General features: G+C 39.0%; 1 protein-coding gene across 7 annotated transcripts in view; it reads right to left on the bottom strand.

Annotated features, from left to right (window-relative positions):
* MPP7 (MAGUK p55 scaffold protein 7) overlaps nt 1-27,933 on the bottom strand; it is a 105,940-nt gene that overhangs the window by 49,402 nt on the left and 28,605 nt on the right. For 4 of the 7 annotated variants that reach the window (XM_077304644.1, XM_077304643.1, XM_077304645.1 and 1 more), the window contains 3 exons: nt 19,284-19,402; nt 6,877-6,954; nt 3,622-3,702 (listed from right to left, as the gene is read on the bottom strand). In XM_077304644.1, coding sequence (XP_077160759.1) covers nt 3,622-3,702; nt 6,877-6,954; nt 19,284-19,402 — 278 coding nt within the window. The remainder of the gene's footprint in view (nt 1-3,621; nt 3,703-6,876; nt 6,955-19,283; nt 19,403-27,933) is intronic. The other 3 variants (XM_077304649.1, XM_077304648.1, XM_077304646.1) reach the window with 2 other exon arrangements.

Here is a 27,933-nt window from a genome sequence, read left to right as displayed (position 1 = left end):
CTTGGCAGCTTTATTTTTAAAGAAAGACTAGACATTTTGTTATTTTGAAACAAGGTATTCAAGCTGTTGTTGTTCAGCATTAAGTAGGCTGAAAAAAGACAAGCCTGCTGCTCGATTTGCATGCACAGATGTTCAAACTCACCATGAGTGCCCAAAGAGCCTTATGCCCCCATCAAGCAGAAAAGGCAATTCCCAAGCAAAACAGAGTCAGAAGAATATTGCTACAGCATATCTCATGTAATGCTGCTTTTCAATAATGGAGTTATGCTTATCAAAATAGGCATGAACTTAAATTATTGAACTGTACTTGTAAACTGTAAACTGCACTTCTCACATCTAGTTAAACATTCCAATGCTTCACAAGAGGTTGGAGTGTTTCATTTGACATGTCTATTGTCACAACAGGATAAAACGATATTCAAAATATTTTTCTGTATATGTAACTTGACGTTCACTACTGTATCACATGCTTTCACAACTTGCATGCTGGGCCTATGCCTGTTTATTTGGGAGCAGTGTATAATCATTGCAGCACAATGACAAATAGTGTTTAGAATCTTATAAATTAAAGTAGGTCAAAATCACTACCACCTCATAACCTTAGTAATGTGGAATAAATACCCCGGGCATCTCTAAGAAGGGCACAATGTTCTATGAAGTTAACCATCTGTTTCAATATTTATAAGATCTGTATACAACCTTAATAAATCATGGTTATAAATGAATTTTGTATCGTTTTCCAGTCTTTCTCTGAATTTAATTCTTCTTGACAAAGATGACCTTCCCAGTACTCTACTGCTCTGGCATTTGAGCCACTTTCCAAGGACCATGTGCTTAATGAAGAGAGGCTAATCCTTCTCTTCCTACCCTCATTCACAGGTAAAATCCAAGACTATGAATTGGCTTCTGGTCAGGCCAGCTAAGTGGGCACACATGAATTCTTGCAGTAGGGAGGTTATCTATTTTGCTCACAGAATGTCTGATATGCGATTTCCTCAATTGGTCAGCTGGATGGCAGCTACCAGCATGATGTGTTCCTACATGCAGGTGAAGCTCTGGACACCTTGCCTGATAACCTTGGGCCTACATTACTATTTGCCTGTTTGCAAATCTTTCTTTGCTAGAGGAACATGGTTTAAATTCCAGCCCAACAGCTGCAGCAGTCCCAGCTTCCGAGTAGCAAGCAACCCCTTGCTCTATGCATCTGCGCAGAGCTGCCCATGGCTTCTGGACAAATACCATCTCTTTGTCCTAACTGGATCTGTGCTAAATCTCCCAACATTTAGGATATCTTTCTTTTTGCAATGATTAGCAACTTTTTATATCTTTTGGCTTTCCTGCTTTGAATGCAATCTTATTAAAAGGTTTTAGAACACTGCTGGGGTTGGATGTCTGTTACATCACAGTCTGGTTATAGATACCAATCAGGTTAACATGTCCATGAGCGCTAATGCACCGGCTGGTCTGAATCAGGGCCAGAGGTATTTTGAGCATTAACACAGTTAAGAGTGTATTTTCACTTAAATAATGTTTCTATTTTAGGTGCTTCCTATGAGAGGGTAATACCAAGTTATACCTGTATTTCAAATAAAGTGTAATTTTTTAAAATACCACGGAACATTCAGCTTTGCCCGGTAATTAATGCTTATAATAAACTTCTGCCATAGGTTTATTATGAACTAATTGAAGCCAAAAAGAAACTGCTGAAAGAAACACAAGCCAGCAGTGTAATACTATTTTCCTGGCTCAGAGCAATAACTTGTAATTGACCGTTTAGCTCATCCAGAAAAAAAAATGGCAAATGTGTTGAGGGTAAAATACTGTTCTGTCAATGTCGATTTGTTAGGAATTTTAATCCCATTCTGTACTGAATGCCCAGTGTGGGTTACAGCAAAAAGAAATTAAATCTAAAGTTTTCCCTTCTATCCTACTTCCACAGCAAGTGCTTAACCAGGGTGATTTTATGATTCTCAAGGAACGTGCATGTAGGCAAGATTCCAAGAGAGATGAGTTGCAGGAGGATCAACTGCCTTTGGAAATAAATTTGATTTGTGACTGTGAATGTACTTTTAGGATCAACAACATGTACACAGATGCCTAACCAACAATCACCAAGCCTATTACTCCCATCATAATAAATGATAGTAAAAATTGTTACTCTTTAAAGTGCCAAAGGACTTCTGTTTTGCTTTGCTACCAAAAGCCAGCCAAAGATGCCTGCCTAGCATCACACTGCATCTTGACCCTTAAGAGTTCCACAACTATGGTTTAGCTGCCAAATATGACTCTATGTGCTCATATACTGAATGTGTGCAACATCTGGAGAGGGGTGTCAAGTTATCTTCTGCTTGGTTCCTATATACAGCGACAGGTTTTCTCCACGTATTCTCTTCCATATACAGAATCGTATGGAAAAAATTCTCCCTGATCCAAGGTCTACATGAGTATGGCCTGCAGTATCCATTTTTTAAAATGGCAAAACAATTGTGATTGCAAAAATGGAGCTGAAGACTATATTGGTATGCAGCCTTTGGAACTGTTTTTGAAATTGTATCTGCAAAGGTGGATTTGGTGACTTATCAAAAGGGGAGTTATACATATTTTAAAGCCAAATTAAACTACTGGCCCAATTTATGCCAGGAGTATCTGTAACTAGTGGGAATTAAGCGGTTGTTCCCCATTTCATGCATTCCTTACAACATAATATTTAAGAGATTGCTATACAGTAACATCTGTTCCACTTAATATTTCTGGTAAGGCCTAGGAGGAGGATCTGGTCTCATGACTTAAGTGCCATTCAGCGCTTAGCACCCACTCAGGGCAGCTGTCCTGCCCCTGAGTGCCTCCTCCAACTGGCTTGCCTGTCTGCCCAGAAGCCAGCCAATCGCCTTCTGTCCCCCACCACTGACCACCCCTTCCTCTTCCCTCCGAGGCTCAGAGGCTGCAGATCCCTGCTGCATTTGAGCTGCCCCTGACGGTGAGTTCCCTGCCTGGGAGCCTCCGGCCTTTCCAGGTCTTGGGAAGAAAGAGAGGCCATCTGCCGAGTTCTTCCACCCCTCTGCCCATTTCTCAAGTTTAAGAAATCTGTTTTGTTTGCCTGTGTTCCCAATCCCTGGATTTAAGTATCCTTTGATGTGGCTATGTTAAGATCTTATATATATATTTATAAATCATTTAGATTATCGCTACCAAGCAGTGGTATCAGAAGGAAATTTTTGCTCATTATATCATCTATGTTGATTTATCTTGTAATAAATGTTAAGTACTTCAACTTAGTTTATGCCAAACAGCCTACTCAGAAGGAAGATTTTTTAAAAGAAATTCAACCTTCATTTCTTTTGCCCTCTACACACCAGGGCCCTATATGAATTAGGACAATGTTCCTGTATTCTTTCTTCTATAATATCCAATTTGAAAGAGCACTGGCACTGGAAGACTTTTGCAAATCATAGCAAGCTACCACAAACATAGTGATAATGTCTCAAATGACTTAAGCAGAGTTTCCTTTGCAGTTTTGTATAGCCACAAAGTCTCGGGGAATGTTCAAACTATTTGCAAATGTTGAAAACTGAGAACGGGCAAATGAGTGCATTTTAACAGGTGCAAGCAACAGATCCTCACCTTCAGATTGGGTTTTGACAACAGTTTCAGCAATTCTCTGATCTCACTGGTTAGTGGTTTGCTCTGCAGCTCCTCAGTCAGCTGTAAAGAGGATTGAGGTGACACAAAAGAACATCAGCAAGACCATTGTTATACTCAGTATTTTGGTGACAACCTCAAATCAATCTTGTTCAAGGTTATTACTTTCCAGTGTGTTCAGCATGAAGAAAAACAGAGTATCAATCATTACTCTTCATTTTCTGGCCTTCATGCTAGTTTCTGGCCAGGTCTTTTAACTGAGTTTAACTAAAGTAATCATATCTGGCAACAGTACATCCAGATCACATTCTGATTTATTGCAATGATGGCAAATCCCAGCACTTCATCTAAGTGAATGGTCCTTTGCGTGCAGACAAAGGGCTGCTTGTAAAAACGAATGGATCAAACTTTGACACTGTCTATAAAAAACAGCTTCTGAATGAAGTGGTGAAATCTACACTGCTTCCAAAAATCCACAGTAGCTATGCTGTTTAGAGCTGGGAGAAGGAAACATAGTGCCCCTACAGTGCTAATACTCTGAACTTTATTATGTTTACATACACAGAGCAAGTAAGCTTGTTAAATGTTAGACAGGTTAATCAGAGTAATAAGACTGGTTTTAGATTACAATATTCAAGCTAAAAGACAGCTTTTAATAACTCTCAATTATTTACATTTGGTCATACCACAAATAATCAACCTGAATACAACCAAAGAGGTAGCAAAGTATCCAACTTGAATACAATAATTTGATAAGACCAAATTCTTCATTGAAAAGCTGTTAACATGGTATGTTGCATTGTTTCAGCATTTCAGTTACTTCAGATTGAATCCCACTCCCACCCCAAGAGAGGGAAAAGAAAAATTTCCTAGTACAATATTATGAGATTAAGTGGATTTAGGAGAGTTATACCACAGAGCCTGTAAAACAAAACTATTCCACCAAGCATATAGTTGTATTTGTGAGTACCTGCATTGTGCAGTAGTTGTGAGTTCCTGCATTGCGCAGGGGGTTGGACTAGATGACCCTTGGTGACTCTTCCAACTCTATGATTCATATGATTGGGGCCCAAAATAACAACCACTAATAAATGCTAGCCTTGGAAGAGATGGAAAGACCAGCTCCTAATGCCAAAATCCTATCTGGGAATTTTAGTTGGGGGCATTTAATTTAATAATGTTTTAACCTATTTGTATGATGTTTTATAATATGTTGTCACCCACCCTGAGCAACACGGGAAGGGTGAACTAAAAATATTTTATTTTATACCCTACTAAGACTTCAATGAGCTTAGGAGGATACAATCGTGTTTACAATTGCACTTAAATGTAACATACGTTCAGGCTAAAGACTGCCTAAAGGTAAAGGTAAAGGTATCCCCTGTGCAAGCACCAAGTCATGTCTGACCCTTGGGGTGATGCCCTCTAGCGTTTTCATGGCAGACTCAATACGGGGTGGTTTCCCAGTGCCTTCCCCAGTCATTGCTGTTTTACCTCCCAGCAAGCTGGGTACTCATTTTACCGACCTCGGAAGGATGGAAGGCTGAGTCAACCTTGAGCCAGCTGCTGGGATTGAACTCCCAGCCTCATGGGCAGAGCTTTCAGACTGCATGTCTGCTGCCTTACCACTCTGCGCCACAAGAGGCTCAAAAAGACTGCCTAGTTAGGTTAAAAAAAAACTCCAGCTATGGAGAACTATGTGTGGTGCTGAAGCAAACTGGTCGCATTCAGCATGCTCACACTGAACAAAACGTTGAAAAGCCCCAACCTGTAAGGTTAAATATTAACAGTGAAAAATGGCATAACCCAACCCCCTCTCATCATTATGGTTATACTCTAAGCAGCTTCAGTTGTGCATAAACCAACTATTCATTGAATATGAGACAGTAATAGATCTGATTCAGTGCTCGTGGTCTCAGGTTTGAGCCTTTTCAAAATCATGTAGTAAAATAGCACAAAGCAAAGAGAAAGTGAATGCTTATAATTGCAGAGGCCATAACAGGACAACTGAACTGGTGATTCAGAATGGTCCTGAAAAGTGATTCAGAATGGTCCTGAAAAATGGTCCTGGTGATTCAGAATGGTCCTGAAAAGTGCGGAGAAATCAGTGCAGCCCAGCCATTGTTCATACGTTCCTTAAACAAGGAAAGGACTGACTTTATCATCATACATATATATTTGTTGCTCATTGATACTGAAACACTTAACTTCTAGCCAGCTCACAGACAATATGTGGAATATGGACAGGTTGCATGCATTAATAATAGCAGAAACTCGCACCTGCTTTTTATCATTCTAAAAAAGAAAAACAGCTATTTTTGAATTCTGTTGTTCTTCAGATTTTCTTTAAAACTTCACACTGGAAGGAGATCCAAATTTTATTAATATGAATGTTCAAAACTGGTTAATTTCCTTCTGCTTCCCAAGAGTACAACTGTATGATTTTAGTGTGCCATAATGTTTAAGAAACTAATTAGAACCAAGCGTTTCATCAGTTACCTACAAATGGTTAAAAAAAAAAAGTATCTTACCAAAAATTGCCCTTCAGTGTATACCACTGTGCCAAGCATGCCTAAAGTTTCACTTAAATCAGTTTAACTTTACTCTGCCCACCTTAAGTTTTGTCACAGTTTATACAGGTGTGCGTACAATTCATCAGGGTTGTAGAACTCACCATATAATGCAGAAAAAGCAGGCTTGATTTTTTATTAATAGAAATTACAGTAACAGGAAATTAAATACTCTATCAATGCCAGCCATTCTAGATTTTATTTTTTAGTTATGAAAGTAATTTGAAAAGCTTTAATATCCATAAATCTCTGCTGCTTAAAAAAGGGGATTTTCTGACAGCCCCTTCCTATATCTTTCACAAGACTCGTTTCTTCACTATCATCTGTCATTTTTCTTATTCTGTCAGCAGTTTAGCTATATTATTTGTCTTTATTTTTGGAAAACATTTCTCTGGTCTATGACCCATCAGTAGCTGACAGCTTCAGTTTCACTAAAGATTTCTAATATATAACTTCTCGTATGGAATACTAACGTAGAACAAAAGTCTACCTAGCTGTCATAGCAGTAAAAAGTTTAATAACATCAAAACAAAATCAGTAGCCCCATGATGACATACTCTTTGGAAACTTTTGACATCTACTTTATACAATCCCCTTGTTTTACACTCTGCTCAGAGACAGGTTTGGGAAATATGGTGCCCCCAATGGCTTCACTAAGGACACTTACGTCATCTGCCAAAGCTGATGCACCATGCAACATGGGGACAGGACTCTGTTTTTCATAGTAGTGTAATTTCTCGTGAATCTAGGAGACAAGAGAAGAAAGCGGATTTACCATCAGAAATAGTCTGGTAACCAAAACTGGCTAGCTAAACATTTGCAAAGAAACAACTTACGGAAGCATTTAGCAGTGAACATGTAGATGTAATCTATCACCAGCTTCTGGTGAAGCACTGTATGAAGTCAGATGGAAAAAATGCTAGGCATGTAGAACAATCCACAGAAAAACTAAACATTTATGATACCCTCCTCCTTTTCTGTTTTTGAACCTATTTTATATTCTAATCATATTTTTAAATTCTGCTACGAAAAACAACGTAAGATATAAAAATGAGGATATGAAAATGAAGCACATTATTATTTATGAAATTTGTTTGGCCATTAATTTGGACATATCATAAAGCAAGTAATATTTTTAAGCTTTATGCATTATGTATTAGAGTTTACAGTTCTCCCCATCTTTACCTCCCTTCTCCTTTGCAGCTCTTCATCCTCCCCCTGTCCTTTCTACTTACCCTTCCTCAGGTGTCTTCATCTATCACTTTAATCCCCCCCCCCAACATTTGTTTCTAGCCCTGCTGAACAGAGATGTTTGATCTACACTCTGGGGGAAGGCTCCAAATTATATATAGACAGAAATTAGATTTGAACCTAGTTTTCGGAGTATAAGTTTTAAGAGTATTCTCTCTTCATTAGAAATTGTCAATATTTGAATTACTCAAAATTGCAAAATTGATCAACTCTAATATTTAAAGCACTTAATGACCTGTGATCCACATATTTGAAGGACTATCTCCTTCCATTTGCTCCTGTGCACCAATTACCTCTTCTCCCTCCTGTCTCTGCTTCAGTTCTGACAACTTCAAAAGCAGTTAATCTACCCCATACTGGATAGAGCTGGTAATGTATAACATTAATGTAAAATACACAAGAAAGTTCAGTGTAAAACAGCACAGAATGGAGCATAATTCTCTGTGGAACATCCAGACTGTGTAGCTTGTAAGCCTCTATGATGCAAGTCTCAATTCATCTGCTGATGGCTGACTTGGACATCTTGTTACTCATGTTTGGTGGCGAGGCAGAAATGAACAAGGTATCAGGTTGAACATCATTTGCTTGTGGGCCCATTCTCCCTCCTGATCACCTAACTGCTGAGCCAGTTTGCTTGTACATTCACTGTTTCCTTTATGTGTTCTGCCCAGATGGATAGCAACTTCTTCTCTGCCTGTATAAGGCGTTTGGTTGCTTACTTGTGATGTGCTGATGATCTGGAACCCCTCTGTTGACATATGCTTTTGCCACTATATTGTCTGTCCTTATCAAAACATGGAAGTTGGCGACCATGGCTACCAAGTATAGAAAGGCTAGAAGAATGGCTCAGAGCTCTAGTGATATATAGAGCTGTTTTCTTCTTGCTCCACTGCCCCTGTACCGGATCCCCTTCCAGCGTCACTACCCACCCAGAAAAGTTTGCATCTGTGAATATTTGTTTCACTTTTATAGCCCAATACTTATGGCCCAGCATAGGGTTGGATGTCTTCATCTACCAAGCTAGACTGGTTTTCATCTTTACGGGAACATGGGTGGACAACGATCAAAGCACCTCTATTTAAGAAAGATTGTAGAGCTGACCCAAATAACTTTAGACTGATTAGTCTATTAAACATAATCAACAAGCTATACACTAAGTATCTCTGTTTGTCACTCTGCAATTGGTTAGACCAAGGTTATCTTGAGGATGAACAAGAAGGCTTCAGGCAGGGCAGGTCAGCAATAGATCACTGATTCATTTTGACTACTTTGTTGAAAAGCATGTATGCTCTACAAAGGGTTCAGTTTTTGAAGCACTTATGGACCTGAAGGCTGCTTTTTACACTGTCCCATGTGGACAGTGGCGGGCAAAACTTTCAGGCTCTTTAACTGAAAAATTTCTATTGCTCCTTCACGTAAAATACAGTCATGAGAGCCAGCTGTCTAACCCTATCCCTTCTGAGAAAGTTGTGAGGCAAGGTTCTTTTGACCCACTTTCTATTTAAGATTTATGTAAACTCTCTTATAAAATGTCTTCAGAACAGTGATACGTGTGCCCCAAAACTGAAGAGGAAAAAGTGCCAGTACTTATATATGCAAATAATGTGATTATTCTCTTACAAACTTGAGTGGGCTTAAAGCGAGTCCTGGAAACATTGAGCCAGCAATGCCAAGCAGAACATCTAATTATCAATTATTCAAAAAGAAAAACAATGCATTTTAACAACAAATTTAGAAAATTTGTCTAGCAGATTAATGGGAACTATATTGAGCAGGTTAAGTGCTTTGAATATCTAGGAGTAGTTTCCCAATATAATGGAAAATGAGCCATTCACATACAAAATATAATTCAATCTGATCAAAGAAGTGTAAATATAATACCTAGGCTTTTTAGAGCAAAAGGAGCTGGATTTATTCCAGCTGCAATCAAGTTGCATACTGCTAAATCATTAGCCCAACTTACTTATGGAGCCCAATTCAATAACTTCAGTGCAATGGAGAGAGTTCAATCAGACTTTTAAAGAGTGATATTTAATGCCCCCAAATGCACAGTCAATGCCGTACTTAGGCAGGAGGCTGGTCTATGCAAGGTAGAAACAAATGTTTGGCTGTTTATCATTAATTACTGGATGAAAATACACCAAAACCCAATTGGACTAATTCCTTTTTTTCTCTTGGCTGTGCCATATGCAGAAAGGTCTATTAAAGTAATTAAAAAACTACTAACTATAGGTCTAGATCCAGTGCAACTTCTGGAGGTGGCATTGAGAAAGGACAATTCATTGGTCCATCAGCGGCTCATTGATATTGAAATCCAGAGTGAGTTGGCAATTCTATCAAAGCCATACTGTTCCCTAAAATCGTGGACAGGAATTTCAGCAGCCCTTTATCTATTGACTGCTATTTTTACTAAATTTAGATGGGCCTTTTCCAGAGGTTTTGATGGCTTCTCTTCTGCTGTACTTTATGGAAATTCAAATCCTGGCCTATAGAGCTATGTTGCTGTCCATGTAACCACTAATGTATACTGAGACAATTTTCCATATAGTCCTCCATTCTGAATTTTATAGTGATGACAGAAAGAACATAATTACTCCCCTGCTGGTGTGATCCAAGCATCTGAACAACTCAGAACGTACAGAGTTGTTCTTGACCAAATTCTTATCAGAAGATAAAGAAGCTACTATACCATATGCTGTGGGAAAATTTTGTTATCTTGCTTGTAAGAAATGAAGTATCTTGAAAAAGGAATTAGGCGGATGATTTAAACAAGTGTAAATGCTCTACATTTTAACACAAAATTATATAAATAGTTGTTTATTTATATTGTTATTATAACTGTTTTATCTGATAATTTACACTTAATTAATAGCTGTTGTCTTTAAGAATTAATGTTAGTTGCAATTCCTTTTATTGCTATTTTGTAAATGTCTGTGACTGTTCTATGACTGTAACAATAACACTGAAATTAAAATTGAAATTAAGAGGCAACCTGACATAAAGGTAAAGGTAAAGATATCCCCTGTGCAAGCAATGAGTCATGTCTGACCCTTGGGGTGACGCCCTCCAGCGTTTTCATGGCAGACTCAATATGGGGTGGTTTGCCAGTGCCTTCCCCAGTCATTACCGTTAACCCCCCAGCAAGCTGGGTACTCATTTTACCGACCTCGGAAGGATGGAAGGCTGAGTCAACCTTGAGCCGGCTGCTGCGATTGAACTCCTAGCCTCATGGGCAGACAGCTTCAGACAGAACCTGACATAACTTTAACCAAATGAAGTTCTTCTTGGATTCTAATCTGTTCCAGTCCCTTTGAATCACTTGTTCCTGAAGAGGAACTCCCTAGCTTGCCAGGCTGGTGTGTGTAATGTTTGAGGGGGGACAGTCTACAGTCAACCATTGCAGTGAAATTGATCAGCAGTAGATTCAGGATGGGAATAATATCTCTTTATATTACAAGTAATTAAAACATGGAATTTGCTGCCCCAGGTTGTAGTGATGGTTACAAGCAGACAACTTTAAAAGGGGATTAATCAATTCATGGAGGATAAGTCTACTAGCCCCTGTGTCTGAAAGGAACCACCATGTTCAAAGGTGGTAAACCTCTGAATAGCAGTGCCAAGAGGCAACATCAGGAGAGGGTCTAAGCTTCTATGTCCTGTTGTTGATCCTCCTCAGGTACTGGTTGGCCAATGTGTGAGATAGGAGGCTGGGCAAGATTAGACGGCCACTGGATTGCTCCACCAGAGCTCTTTTTATGTTCTTAGTTTATCAACACCATTTCAAAGCATTGTTGATGGACAATTTGACTCTGAAAGAACTGGATAAGCCTCTCAAGTGGAATTTAAGGGAAGAAATCTGCGGTGCCTTGAGTTATCCACAGTTACGTAGGACTTGACTGATCAGAACCAAATGCTTCCCTTATTGTGTGGCCCCTCCTCCAACCTGGAGACACTGTAAGATCTTTTGGTCTTCAGATGCCATAAGTGAGGGGGAATGTATCTAGTATGATATTAAAGACAGGATTTTTGATTAAAGCAAGAACTGCTGAGGGCATCCCCAGCAGAGAACAGCCTGATATCCTGAACACTCTTGAGAAAATACCAGTAAGGTTTTTCTGAACTTTCAAAGCTCCTTACACCTTTTTATCATAAAAAGAGGACGCTTTGTGGCATAATAAATAAAGGACTTGCTGTTTCCGTCACAAGTCCCAGATGATATAATAAAAAAGCTACGAAGTACCATTTGCCTATTTCCTGGATACTAGATTCATGTCAAGACTGTTATCTTGTCTGAATCAATCACTTTTCATTATAACCCCACTATCTTAAGGACGAGCACAAATCAGGAAAATGAGGTTTGGTTCATGATTTGTAGCCAAGCCACAAACTTAACTGAATCAGGAAGTTTGTTCACAACTGAACTGGATTTCAGAAGGCCCGAAAACTGCTGCTCAAATGTTTCAGGCTGTCTTGTGCCATCCCTTTAAAGTTTTGTGGCTTTTATAGGGAACAGAAAGCAGGATTTTTATGTATTTTCAGATTTATATGCTGCTAGTCCCTTTAAATCCCTGCTTCTTGCTCCATCCACAAAACACCACAAACATCTTTGAAAGTCTGCAAGCCAAGAACAGGGCAAAAATTGATAATGAACTTTGCTTCACAGTTTAGTCTGTACTCAACTCTATTTAGGAGGTCTGCATGATCCAATCACAGACTGGATCCTGGACTGGAATCCTAGATCCTAAAGAGGCACCAATCACAGCACAATCAAATATCTACCACCACTTATTTTCATTGACTACTGATGTATTATCAATCCACAAGGCAAAATTTCTCAAGCACTGAATTAATACAGAAAATGATTTCACTTTAAGTAGACAGAACAATTTAAATGCTGGCTATAAGCCCCTTACTCAGTTCTGCTTTTTAAATGCTTGTTGATCTTGAGAAAAAAAAGTCTTTCCCACTTTGACTTCTTTGTTCCTTACAACAACAAAATAAAGCAACTATTATTTGGGAATTCAGAGACTTCATTCAAACAAACTTTTTCAAGCAGATAGTAAGAAAAGGTTTTGATGACTTTGCTTATAGGAAGAAGTCCCCTTGGTGGATAGAGGAAATTCAGATTAAAGCCAGACAAGTTACCCTTCCTCCAAGATAAATTCCCCTGACCCTTCAGAGCCAAACTCCCTGCTCAGCTACTGCAGAAAGAATTTCCTAAATTGGAGGTGGTTTTGTTGTGCCCTTTTAAGCTCAAGTTTCTTAGAACTTTTACACTCTTCAGAATATTTCAAAACCTGAATTAATCTCTATGCGAATGTGAACATGAGATCCTAGTAACAAATCTATTTTTAACACACGTGCACACAGCACACGTTACATGACTTAACCTTGCCTCCTTTAGAACTTGAGGTCCTTCATCTACAGAATCTGTTTTATTCTGTTTCTTTAACCATAAGAACCTCAGAGTATATTTATTAGATATACCTAAACAAGAACTGGATATTATGTGACATTTAAATCTATCAATGTTTGCATACAGAGGTGTAGAAGATTAGTTAACCCCAGACCTCTACTTTAAGTTACAGCAAATTGCTTCCACAACCTATATTCCAAGGAAACCTCACAGCTTACTTTATCTAGCCCAGTGAAACTCACTCAGAGGCTGAAGAGCCACATGTGGCTTGTTAATATACCATCAATGTCTCTTTTGGGTAGTGTTCTTGATGCAGTGTTTTTCTCATGTTCCCAAGGAAAGAAAAGAAGGGCATTGTCATCTCCAACAATCCCCTACTGTTCTCCTCAGCCTCTGTATTCTCATATCAGCTGGTAGGACAGTAAACTGTCCATAGAGAAGATAGGATAAAACCACCAAGACCACAGCAGCTAGGCAAGAAAAGAGCAACCTGGCCATACTAGAGTAATGCTGATTTTACTTCTGCTTCTTCAAAGCTAGCTCCCTCTCTTTCAGATGTTTTGGCAATCTCTCTCATCTAGCTCCTCATGCTGAGGAGAAGAGGCATGCGTGTATACCCATATGATTTAATATTGAGTAGTTCTTGTATTAATTAGGTACGCTTGGTAGGTGGCAAACAGGGCCAGCTCATGTGGCTCTTTTGGTTGATGTCCAATACAATGTGGCTCTCCACCCCTGATCTAACCAATGCTCTTCTTCTCTCAAAGACTGTTCAAACATCTACAGGAATGCCTAAATGGGCAGACAGCAATAATTCAGCAGAGTAGTTTACTGAAGTGGTAGACATGAAATAAAGTAAGAGATACCAGAATGAAAGTTTAATTTTTAAAATTGTCTTACTCATAAATTTTGGAATAGCTCCACTTGTAAGAAAAAAACAAAGTGTTAAGGCATAGCCAATGTATTCCCTTTTAAACAGTACAAGAAGTGAACCAACAAAGACTCATTGTGTCGGGATTCATCTTGGCTCTGCCCCAGAAATTTTTCAATGTCAACCAGTCACTATATATTTAAGAAGGAACTATAAAGTCATGGGACATAAGTTCCAGGCATGTATATGCCTAAGAGCTTTCTATTTAGAAAGGCATGGTGCACAAATACAGAGACTATTCAGGCAGTCTTCAGCACCATCGCCTAGATCAGGGGTAGTCAAACTGCGGCCCTCCAGATGTCCATGGACTACAATTCCCAGGAGCCCCCTGCCAGCGAATGCTGGCAGGGGGCTCCTGGGAATTGTAGTCCATGGACATCTGGAGGGCCGCAGTTTGACTACCCTTGGCCTAGATAATCAATGAACTGTGGGTTCACATGCTTTCTCCTCTGGGAGAGGCCAGGGGTTAGTCAAAATTGCCACTTTGCAAGCCTTAAGCGGGTGGAAAGGTGGAATAAAAATGCTTTAAATAAATAGATTAAAAGTTTTAGGTTTCCTTTCTAACACCTCCAGTTACAGTACCTTGGGAAGGAGGTAGTAGCACTGGCCTTTCTCTGCCTGAGATCCCAGAGAACAGCTATCAATTATCTATCAATAGATTTACTAAAGTCTCTGTATAAGGCAGCTTAACACGCTCTGCCACTCTTACCATACATGGTTTCCCTTTCAGTTTCTTTTTGAGCAGAAAGGTCAGGTCGCCATGATAGCCAAGACCAGAGTTGCCATGACATTCGAATTACCAAACTATGATTTAACATTTTCCTTCCAAACCAGAATTAGAAGGTCTGAAGTGAAATTCCAGTTCTGGAATAAAGGGAAAACACTATGTAACTTATCAGTTCATCCAATTAGGAAAAGCATACGTTTTGCAATAAAAAGACTTGGGGGAGGGCGGACTCTTTCATTTCCATTTCTTCATGCCAAAACATCCATCTGAATAAATTCTGATTTAAATCATTTCTGTATTTCATTTTTATTTCTGTATTTCATTTGCTTCTACAAAGCCACAGTTGTGGTTAAGGAAGCTGAATTACAACACTACTGGCTATAGAGAGAACAAATGTAAGAATCACACACTATTTGCTGTCCCTCCCATCCCTGGGCAAAATATTTAAGTATGTGTAGGTATACAATCCTCAAGACTCCCCCCCCCCTTTGAAGCAGGGGGGAGTAAAACGAACAGTTGACAGACAGACCTACCAAGCTGTTAGGTTTACATGTCGACAGCCATTTCACCAATCGATTTCACTCCCTCCTCAGAGATCAGGGCCCTGTCGGAAGCCATGGAGATCTGCAAGGCCTGCAAAATGGAGCTCTTCCGCCAAGCTTATGGCTGAGGCCAGCGCGAAAACTGACTGAACAACTTATCCAGACCTCCCTCCACCCTAGTCTACCCTCTTCCCCCCTCACCCCCATGGGGCTAGCAGTTTTAAGTAGGAATAAATTTTTAATCATCATTTATTTTAATTTTTTATATTTTTACAATAACTGATATCGGGTTACATGCATTGCTATACATTTTGTTGTAAACAACCCCGTAACTAGTCACGAGCAAGCGGTACAGAAATCCCCAAATAAATACATTTAATTAATGCTACAGCTGCTATTTATGTTATTGGGAGGCTTATCCTCCCCACCCCACATACTTTTTAATGACTTCATTTTTTTTTTTTTTTTGCAACCCTGCGTCTTCCTTTAGGGTTGTAGAGATATTATGGCCTTGTAGAGAAGTTACAAGCTCTGTGGATTTGCAAAGAGTTTCTCTAAACCTTTTTACTTGATCTGTTAAAGGTAATTTCACCTCATTCTGTCTAGGATATCAGCTTCCCCTACCATCATCACCTCCATCTTATCGGGATTCAATTACAGCTTGTTTACCCTCATCCATCTGTCCACTGCCTCCAGATGCGCCGCATCTAGAGGCTTAATTGTACCTCAGATATATCTGGATGTCACTGGCATATTGAAGACACCTAACTCCAGACCTACAAATTATCCAATGCAAAGATTAAATGTTATTCATTATTCATAGACTATTCTATTGTTTTAAAGCAGTGGTTCCCAACCTTTTTATCACCGGGGACCACTCAACGCCTTTTACTGAGGCCCAGTGGGGGGGGGGGTAGTTTACTCCTCTACTCTCAACCACTGCCCTAACACTCTCTGATCGCTATGGTAATGTTTAAACATCCCTTCAAAATAAGATACAGACACGCCACAACAATGAACATAAGGAACATTTTATTTTCATGGAAATTTTAACTCATGACAATGACAAATCAATGGGACAATGACAAATCAATGAGCTTGTTTCTCTGCAATGAGATAGTCCCATCTGGGAGTGATGGGAGACAATGACACCCGAAGTGTGTTGTAAAGGGCCGGGAGGGGGGGGGAGAGAAGGCGTCCTTTGGGGCCCACCTCCAATTAGTCGAAGGACCACATGTGGTCCAAGGCCCACAGGTTGGGGATCGCTATTTTAAAGGACAAATAGGGCTCAATTCTTGTTATCATCTTGACTGGATTACCACTTCTGTTTGGAACGTTTGCTTTTTGCTACCAAAGGTAAACAAAAATATTTTCCTGGATTTCTAATCCTATTGGCCAAATGTACTTAGTAAATTCATGTACAAAAAATTATGAGGTGAATGTATGCATCGCATTTATTGCAAAACTTCTGTCTAATATCAGTTTAAAATAGCCATCTCTTTACTCTTTAAAGTTGCTTATTTGAATAAAAGGACCACTATATCAGGGGAGTAAGAAATCATTGAACCCTGGAATTGGAAGATCACCTAGTCCAAGCCCCTGCTCATTGCAGAGTAAGCCTTACAGAGTAAACACTTAACAAGGTATTTCCGAGAATATACTTTAATTTCTTGAGCCAGTAGCTACAGCTATCGTTAATCCAGATTAAGCATATGCATATCCTTGTAAAATAAGCCAAAAGTGGTACAGAAAGAGTCCCTACAATGAGAACATGCAATCCCTTAAGAAGGCTACGGCAGACTCCTGAAAGTGAACATGGGGGATTTGTGAGGATTTTACAGCGCCTCTTCTACATCCAGTTGAGTTTGCATTGCCATTTTTGCAGTACAAATTCATGGATTTCAGACTTATAAAACCATTAATCTCTGGCAGGATATGATTCCCTTCTCAAATGACTACAGCCACTTGGCAACTGGAAGAGAGAGCAGCCCAGTATTGGACTGAGATGACTTTTGTCTTTATTATATCAGAATTTTTCAACAGCAGAATTGGGTGCCACTTAAACTGCTGCAATTTCTGCCGACTCCTTTCTTCCAGGATTATAACCATTCAAAGACAATTCAGACTTGAAAAAGACTGAATTGTTGAAGGCTTTCACACCCAGAGTCAACTGGCTATTGTGGGTTTTCAGGGTTGTATGGCCATGGTCTGGTAACTAGTCCCTGACGTTTCACCTGTAAGTGTGTAGCCGGCATCTTCAGAGGTAGGGCATAGCAAGATGGGAATTTCTCCATGCTATCATATGGAGTGTGTGCACAGTTGCTAGACATTTTATATACTTCTCAGTGTGTTTTATGTAACGTATCACGTATCACGTTCCTGTCTTATCTGGGACTCTTCCAGGAGCTGGACTGGAAATAGGAAGCTTCTTTCCTGGGTCTGGTGGAATTCTTTTGAAATTGCTTAATGGATTTGCTAATAAACTCTACCCAGACACTGGAAAGGAGCATCCTAGTTCCATTCCAGCCCCTGGGAGACTCCCAAATAAGATCGGAATGTGATACATTATGTTCACCTCCCTGAGACCATATAAAATGTCCAGCAACTGTTCACACACTCCATACTTTTGTCATGGAGAGATTCATATCTTGCCATGTCCTACCTCTGAAGATGCCAGCCAGTTACCGGTGAAACGACAGGGACGAAAATGATCAGATCCAAGGGCACACAGCCTGGAAAACCCACAATAACCAGTTGAAAAAAGATTCCTGGATGTCTCTTTAAAATGCAAATCATGATCAGTTCACAAACACTTTAACATGGAAGTTTTTCTGACACTGAAAGGTCCTACATTTTGAGTGTAGCTAACAATCCAAAAATGACACAACAGACTGGAATGAGAGGTGGCTGAATTACAAATTATTACAATACTCAGGACAATGGAACCCACTGGGCTTGACAGATCTTATCTCACTATATATGCTAAGTCACTCAGTTCTCACAATGATGATGTTAGCCATTCTGTCGTGTCCGACTCCTGGCAATCCTATGGCTTAGCTGTCTCTACTTATACTCAGAGACTAAACTTTGTTGGTCTTCAAGGAGCCACTGGACTCAAACTTCATTCTCGCATTCTCAACAGGTCTGTATGCTAATATACTCCCAACTGTGTGCTAATTCACTGCCTTGACAAATCTTATATATCCTTATCCTATATCAGCTATAATCACCCAGTTTCTTATGCAGGCAACTATCCCTTCCTGGCAATTAAACTTCCCAACTCTTTTTCTACCAATACTTAAGAGTTGCCGAAATTTTGTTTCATTGTATCTGAAGAAGTGTGCATGCACACAAAAGCTTATACCGTGAATAAAACTTTGCTGATCTTAAAGGTGACACTGGACTCAAACTTTGTTCTGCTGCTTCAGGCCAACATGGCTACCCACCTATTTCCCATACAGTGCATCCTCTGCAACCAAGGGCTGAGCCCTAAATTTAATTCAAGCTGAAAGCCTTAGGCAAGCCCCTCTCAGCCTTAACTCCTCATTTGCAAAACCATTATACTAGTGACTCAGCTGGCATTTACAAGATGTTTGCAATAAAAAGTGTAAATCATTTTTCAAGTTCAAGAGTAGAATATACATTCTACTACCATTTTTCACTGGACACATCTATGTATTCATGATCTATTTCAATATGTTTATATGCTGAACACAATTTTCAATGGATGCAAGCCAATTAAAAAAAAAAAACCTTACCAGAATCTCAGTTGACTTTGTTAAAGGAAATTATTTTAAATTAATGTGGCTGCTGAAATGTTGCCATCTTTTACCTCAAAAATATATCCCGTCTAATTTTTGCTGTGAACATTTGTTTATTTAAGCTAAACTCCAGGCCTTGAATGTTGACCATGAAGGAGTCTCAGGTTTCCTGCTACTATTTCGTGCTACCTCATTCTAAACAAGAGCAAACATCATATGTTTGTTGCATCAGTGTATATTGCCAAAACATCACTATTAAATGAAATCATCCCTGTATTTTTGGTAGAATCCTTTAACAACTTCCATCCCTTGCAGAAGCAGAGCACTGAAACAAGGCTGTTTTGTTTTCACTGAGTAACAGTTTGATTCCTGGTTTACTAGAGGCTGCTCAAAATGTTTTTCCATGAGTGCTTCTCAAAGAGAATGAGCATTTAAGTGTGGTTTACCTTTACCAGTGAATGAAGGCTTTTTTCACCAAACATATCCCAGAGGAAGGTCAGGTCTTCCTGGCTGTCCACATGTGGCTGCAGCTGGGCTGGCAATGAAGCCAGCAGCTCATACAAACCTATAAAGTGAAAATAACACGAGAAGTGAAAGCTAAGGGTGATCTCATTAATTTCACTTAACCCTCTTGTGTAACTTGCTGCCGGTACCATTTTATATTAAACCAGTAATAGGTTTGGATGTAGCCAAAGAACACTCGAGTCAGAGAAAGAATGACTCCTCCTCCCCCTCTTAGTGTTACTAGTGGGATACTTTTTACTTTATTAACAGTTGCTAAAGCTTCTATAGGAACATATTTACTTAGCACTGTACCAAGAATTCATAATACTTTCTGGAAAGAGACAAATCCCAGAAACACACACATTCCTTTGCTTAATCGTTATTCCATTTCCCTTGATATTAAAGTGCAATGAGTCATGAATAGGAAAAACATCCTTAAAAGAACAGAGAAAATGGATGGGGTGGTCCATTAAAAAGAGTTTGTGGTTTCTCTAAATATTTCTCACTGATACATTGGTGTTTTTTTTTTTTAGGAACTTGGGTATAAGAGATATACGGCGGAATAAAAACTTCAAGACCAGCTCAACAGCAGTCAAAAGCCTTATATGTGTAAGCTGCACTGAGCAAGGGCATGCGCACAGAGGACTTAGCCAGGCTTCTCTGAAAGGGATTAAAGCAATGACTGCTCCTAGTTCTTTGTAGCACATCTCAAAGCAGTTCGCTGGGACAGACAGTAGCACAGTGTTTTCACAGCAGCAAACAGCAACAATTATCCATCATGTTGCTGTCTAAGAAACTTGGCAAAATGACTTGTAGAAGCTTTCTCAAAGGATGTAGCTTAACATGAGCCGATACCAACGCAGAGCATGTGTCTAATTTTTCCAGTGGGATTTCTTAAGGCTAAAACAGATGGAGTGTACTCCCACTTAGTCCCAATATACCCACCCACCCTGAGACCAACAGGATCTATCTAACCACCATAGTTAGTTAACACCTTGAGTTATTGTCTATGTTATTCTGTAGCATTGAACACATTCATAATCTATGGAGGAAGCTCCATTAGAGCAATTAGTTCCTCAGATTTAGGATTACCAAAACATTGCCATATTGCTATTTTCAAACACACTGCAATTAAAATGTTATCAGTAGTCTTACTGGTCTTATGCTTAGGTATTTTAGATACTGAAATGTTATTATTTAGGTCATCACTACCGCACAGTGTTTGAAAGTATCAGATGCCTCTTCTAAAATTAAATATAGTACCACTGGAAAATAATGCCCCCTCCAGTTAATAGCATTCTTTCCATACTAGGATATGGGAGAGTGAAGTCCAGTGTCCCTTCAAAGGGTACTTTTATGGCTCTAAAACACTATTTGTACAGGATCATACACAAATTACTGATATTTCCCCTGAATCTGAACCTATGCTAAATACTGCCTTATATCAATGGCTACACTAACATCTAAAGATTTTAAGTTTCAAGCCAGGGGGCTTTTTATAAAAGCCGAGCACCTGGTACAAAACACATACAGAACTCCGTTTCAGAATACCTGTTGGAGTATTTCCATTTCATCTATTTTTAAGAAATCTAAATATTTTACTGAACTGTCTGCAGCAACTATACATTTCCTCCATATAAAAATAAATGCTTTGGAAAACAGGAGTGGAAAGTTAGCACTGTACTTCTGAACCACCAATAACTGCTAATTTGTATTATTAAATGAACATTAATTGTAAGCATTTCCTTATGATAATGATGTTGGTAAGACTATTTCCATTTCTTACAGACCACCTTTTTACACTTTTTGTTCTGCTCCTTTCATTTTCAGCCAATGAAATCAGAACCAAAACATATTATTACAGTTAAGCCAGACAGAAGGAATAAGTGTATATTTGGCTAGAGGTTTTCACTGAAAGAAACAAGACGGGCAATTTTTCAATGCATATTCACTTCTTTGCTAAGCAGCATAAAGAAACACCTAGTCGTTTTCAAACACTTTACTAACTGACATCTGCTTCAACTCAGTGGTCATATATAATGTAGACACATAACGTACTGAGTCTCATACTGCATCAGCGGAGAATAACTGACTTCATATATCTATATAATCTTACATTCTAATAGTGAAGTTGGTCAAATTTTCAGGGTACTTAAATCCAGTGACTAGAACTGTGAATGGGCAATAGCTTCCTTCCTATAGACCTGAAATGGACCCCAGGTTTGGAGAAAAATAATGAGGAGGAAGTAGAAGAAGAGGAAGAAGAATTGGTTTTTATATCCCACTTCTCCCCAAACACTGCCCTTCTCAGACTGATAACCCAGTCCTGTACCCAGTATTAACGCCACCCAAAACCACACCAGGTTGGAAAACCATTTTTCTGTTTTTATTTTAGCTGCAGCAAAAATAAGTCATAGGGGACTCATGTCCATGAAAACCTGTGCAAAGAACAAAGAGTTACATAGAGTTTTATATGTCTACCTCATAGTGTTGGCTCAGAGGCCTGGACCAGTGCAAAAATGCCACTCATACAGAGTCATCTGCAGCTCCCACCCTGAGTCTCCAGGCTAGCCCTGGAGCTCTGATCTCATACCTCTAATGCGACAGGATCACCAGGTCAGTGCTTATTGTTCAAGCTTATACTCAGAAGAGCATATTCCTAAACAACCTTCTACCTCTGGCGCCAGCTTATGCTAAACTATTAGAAATAAATGTTAAAGTTAATTTTAGTCATAATGTAATTCCTTTGCATATCTGAAAAGCACTCTATAAACCATTTCCCCTATGTTCCATTGTAGGTAAAAGGTCGCATAGCAAAGCCTAGCCAAGCAAGCAATTTTTCTCTGTACAGATCTTAGTCTCCAATATGTAACTAAAGCCAGTTTCCAATAACAGTATGATCAATTACAAAGTTGTAATAATTTCCTTTATCACCAACCCACCAACATTCCATCACACATTCTTTAGGAATTTCCCGGCCTGGATCTCGCAATCCTAATCAGGCCTGACCCCAATGAGTCCTCCTTCAAATGCCAAAATAGATCTGGAAAGGACCCTGCCCTCTTTCCTTGTCTTTTTACTCACAGAAATCAAGTTTGAAATACGATAGCTGCCTAGCAATAGCCACTGAGGAAATCCACTGCATAAACATCCAGGCACTTATCATTTTGTTGTTGTTAGGTGCGAAGTCGTATCCAACCCATGGACAATGATCCTCCAGGCCTTCCTGTCCTCTACCATTCCCCGGAGTCCATTTAAGTTTGCACCTACAGCTTCAGTGACTCCATCCACCCACCTCATTCTCTGTCGTCCCCTTCTTCTTTTGCCCTCGATCGCTCCCAGCATTAGGCTCTTCTCCAGGGAGTCCTTCCTTCTCATGAGGTGGCCAAAGTATTTGAGTTTCATCTTTAGGATCTGGCCTTCTAAAGAGCAGTCAGGGCTGATCTCCTCTAGGACTGACCGGTTTGTTCGCCTTGCAGTCCAAGGGACTTGCAAGAGTCTTCTCCAGCACCAGAATTCAAAAGCCTCAATTCTTTGATGCTCGGCCTTCCTTATGGTCCAACTTTCGCAGCCATACATTGCAACTGGGAATACCATAGCCTTGACTAGACGCACTTTTGTTGGCAGGGTGATGTCTCTGCTTTTTAGGATGCTGTCTAGATTTGCCACAGCTTTCCTCCCCAGGAGCAAGCGTCTTTTAATTTCTTTGCTGCAGTCCCCACCTGCAGTGATAGCCAGAGATTTGAAGGGCCATAGTTGAATACTAGAGTACAAGAACCACAAGTCTTGTTCATTCTTTGCCATCTTTAGTTAAAGTGCCTCAGCAACAAGCCTCTGGATGGACTCCTTGAGCCACACTTGCCAGTGCAAGTGGACAATGTCATGTTAAGATGAACTAACCGTCCCAAGCTCTGTATAAAATGGCATAACAGGGTTGCTTACTGTTGTTCATCGACGTCTTGTGTGCAGACATACATGGGGACTGCGCCCCAATGTGGGGCTGCACAGCAAGACAGACGATGAACATATGTTCAGTATTTTCCTAAAATAAATCTGTATAAGGTTTTTATCCAACACAAATGAGAATTAAACTTTCCAGGGTTCTAAAGGATCATCATGCACCCCAGAAGCACTAGTTATACTGTTTACATTTTAGATTTATTGTTGAAGCAAAAACATTTAATAAAATTGCCTTATCCTATACCTTTTCACCCGTCACCTCCCCTCCAGCTTCTCTTTCCCATCAAAAACATTTGTTCCTCTCCCCAACAAAAATTGATTACATAATCTTTTCAAGCACTCTTTCTCTTTGCAGCATTGGACAGAGCATTTTGGATTAAGCAGGAGTTGCATCTTACCCAGCTACTATTCTCAGCTGAACAGGGTTTGGCTGCATATTAGAAGTTAGTGGCTTGTTTGTACTACTTGCCTCAGTCAGCCATGGTAGCAGATACCAAAATGCAATTGAAATCAATCCTAGTTTACATTTGACTAATATGTTCCAAAATATAGCCTGGTGAGTCACAGGTCACTTAACAGTGAAGTCTGGCAAGATCTCCTGTCACAAGAATTACGTGCCCCAGACAAGAAAAGGAGCATCCTGATCTCCCTTTCACAAATCCACTGCCCTTGCAAATGCTGTCAGGGGATAGTGTTAAATGCTCCATGTTTTGTTAACTTTAAAGCAACAAAAAAGACTGTATATGAAGACACTGTCAGATATACTACGCTAAAAACTCCTCAGTGTTACTAGTAGTATTGTTTTCCAGCAAGGATCCTGTGGCCAAAACCAAAGCACGTGTTTGTTCTTATTACTGTCTTACAACCTCCTGAATATGTTACCTGGGTATAATTTTATTTTGAAGGACATATTAAATTACAGGTAGCAGTAGTGGAAAAGGCATTTGAAATATATAGGATTCAGTTTCATTTTTAGAAATCTAGGAAGTCAGGTGGCTGGGACTGTTTAATATATTATCATGCCTTGAATATATTTGGGTCAAATGGGGGGGGGGGGGGAGAGGAAGCAAAAATGGACCACTGAAATGGCTGCCAGCAGCAGAAGTGAAATCCATTGGTGAAATGGCTGCTAGCCATTTAAACCTAACAGCTGATGGGAGGACCTGCCAAGTTGTTACCGTATATGCTAAAGTTTTTCATCACATTTTTACATTGAAAAAGCCCCCTTTGGCTTATACTCTGGTATATATGGTAATTGAAATAAATTCTTTTAAACAGCCTGCTGAGGCTGTCAGAAGCCAGCCAATCGTTGCAATGCATCTTACCAGTAGCTGCTGCATTTCCCACCCTTGGTTTATACTTGAGTCAATATGTTTTCCCAGATTTATGGTGAAATTAGATGCCTCAGTTTATATTTGGGTCAGCTTATACTCGAGTATATACTGTATGTTTAAATGGCTGCCAGCCAGTTCCTGTTTTGAAGTGCATGGAAGCAGAATGGTTAACCCTTTCTGGGCACCCCCCCTTCTTCCCGGCCATCCAAACTGGCTGGTTCTGATTGGGGGTTCATTTTGGGAACACCCCAAAACAGAATTTTCCTCTTTCTGCCCATCCATAATCACAACTTAATTAACTTCAGCAGTACCACAATGCCACTATATCGGATTAAGTATTATAGTCTAAATTCCAGAACAAATTCTGTGAGGTACCTTGTTATCATGAAAAAAACCCTAGAAATCTGAACAAAGATTTAGAATGACCATTGGGACAATGAAGAATAAAGCTTTTCTGATAATTACACAATTAGTATTTTAAGTCTGAAAAAAAGATTTTCCCCCTTCAATTAATGCTACAGAACTATATAATGAATTTCACTAGGTTTATAACATGCTGTAGCAGATTTCTGTTATTTATTAGATCCCAGATAATAATTTTAGATCTAACAAGACAAGGGTAGTGGTAGGTATGTAGGATATAGGATTTTCAAATTAGCTGGCTTGTTACAAAAAGTGGAAATGCATTTCTCCCTGGCATGTTTGTCTTGTTGAAAAGAGAATGTTTCTCAACACTTGCAAAGTAACAGAGCTGGTTAAATGCAATATACCATCAAGCCTAGACTAATACTTCCGGTATGATATTTGCATGTCTGAAATGTGATTAAAGGCATCTTATCATATCAATTCACTACTAACTAGCCATGTGCTCTTCCCCTAGAACCATTATATGCTTATGGAAGCGTCTTAAAGAAAGGTCATTTAGCAGCTGAATTCACCAGGTAGAAATGCTACTGCAGTCTCATAGGAAAAAAAAATCCTGGTTTTCAAAAAAGGCAAGGCTTCCTGAGCACTCATAACACTGCCTAACTATTTAGCAGTTATTCCCTATCAAAACAGCAGTGCTTTAATACTGGGGACAGCAAAAATTGACTTCTGTTTCTTTCAAATTTTTAAAATTCAAAGAAAGACAAGAAAGAAAGAGAAAGAAAGAAAGCTAGATAGTCAATAAATATCTTTCCCACACATGTAATCAGGCAAAAGCAATTAAAAACATTTACACATAAATTATCATACACTTTATAATTAATTAAATAAATAGAAGTTATATTTTTAGTATGCTTTATTTTTATATCCATAGCACACAGACGATAGGAGGAGAACTGCAAAGTTCAGTTTTCATGTTAGGAATTGCTGCTGCTTATATTAAACATCTGTCCACCTGATTAAAAAGCATGATGATGATAACATTTGCACCTACATTTTGATTTATTTGTATCTGTCATTAAAGCAAATTCAGAAATAGCTTAATTTTGTACCTGATCTGGAAAACAAGATTTCAATCAGTCCAACATTAATGAAATCTGACAGACCAGCTTTCAATGACATTTTGGGCGGGGAGGAAACAGGAGGAATGCATGACTGCGAGATGTCAAAATTACAAGTTACTTTAAGAAACTATTTCAAAGGGTCAACTGTCATAAAGTGCACCCTAAATGATAATCTAGTACCAATTATTGTAGGATGGACTGGAAAAAGTTGTCTACATCTGTTGAACTTTCTTCCTCAAGTCTGTCTTACAGAATACATGGTCCCGTTCCATTGTTATAATAGTAATTCTATTTTTAAAGACTTGCAAATTCTTATAGATCAAGAAAAAATGAACAGCCCACAATCTTTTTTGAATTCTAGAGAACAGTTTCCGCTACTATTATTTTCTACACAAGACAGCTAGTTCCTAAGAGGAGAATAAATGGCTAAGAAATTGGGGAAAGTGTTCACATGGTAAACCACTCATAATGCAGAGTCCAGATGCTCAACATTCTTGACATCAGAGTGGAAAAATTTACTGTTAGTCTAGAGAAATTTAATATCACCATTCTTGTCATATCCTTCATAGCTTCATTATTAGAACAAGTCTGTAGAAGCTATAAGGTACAGCTGAATGATAAAAAATATGGTCACTGCGTTCCATCACTCTTACATATTACAAGAAAACACTAATCTTGTCAAAGAGATTTTTAATTGCTATTAAGACAAATGGATGTCCATTTACCTTCGTTTATTAAGTAATTTACTACATCAGAATTTTGAAACAAAATGCCAAGCTAAGACCTCAGTTTTTAAACTATTACTAAGGGGTAATAAACACTAAAGAACATACACCTAAGCCCAAAACAACACTGTAAATTTTTACTGTATTAATAAAACAGAACACACCGACCTTTAAGTTTTCCACTTTGTCAAAGGTAGAATAATCAGTACAGTTCATTGCTATTTCTACCAGACTTACATTTCTCACAAGTAAAGTATTTTACAGTTCTGTAAAAGGATCAGACAACATTTGTTATACAAGATTAAATATCCAGCAATCCCAGTGCCTGTATTTTGACATTATTTGCTACTGTACAGTGTAATGGAAGAAAGACTATGAATACTGCCTGAAAAAGATGCAACCCAATTGTCATTTTAGTTTTATCTAATATACACTGACACTTTTTATATATTCTTTTTACTAGAATGATTTATACCCTTGACATTTTCCACCATTGCTTCTAAGGCAGTTTCCATAGTAAATGAAAAATGCAGAAAGTAGCAAAAACAAATTTTAAAAATCCCCCCCCCCATACAAACCAAACAAAATCCTAGAGAACAAAAGTTTTCACCTAACTATACTATGCCTGAGGCACCATCCCCAAGAAGGCCCTGTTTCATCATCAAGCTTTCTTGATAGCCTGGGCCTATGTAGAAGACTTTAGTATGCATAAGGAATATATTAATAATGAAACAGACACACACCAGATATGTTTAGGCATTTCATTATTCCAGCTCACATAAGGCACTACATTCATATGGTTTTAAAAACTGTCCATGTACTTAACACATACAAACATAACACTTCATAGACAAAGGCATGCATACACTCAGTTTTTATTTGTACAAATTACGTTGTTACATGTGTTATCAACATCTGTTATCAGGAACATCAGCATGGGAATAGTACGGCTAACGTTCATTTGTTTATTTGTTTATATATATTTGTAGACCACTTTTTCCTGAGGCTCAGGGCGGCTAGGGACCTCAATAAGATTACTAAGCCTTGTTCACCAAGGCAATTTTTATTATCTCTTAACAGAGA

The sequence above is a fragment of the Paroedura picta genome, chromosome 11 (assembly GCF_049243985.1).
Source record: "Paroedura picta isolate Pp20150507F chromosome 11, Ppicta_v3.0, whole genome shotgun sequence".
NCBI lineage: Eukaryota > Metazoa > Chordata > Lepidosauria > Squamata > Gekkonidae > Paroedura > Paroedura picta.
The sequence above is the reverse complement of the archived record's forward strand: the minus strand, read 5'-3'. Positions and strand labels throughout refer to the sequence as shown.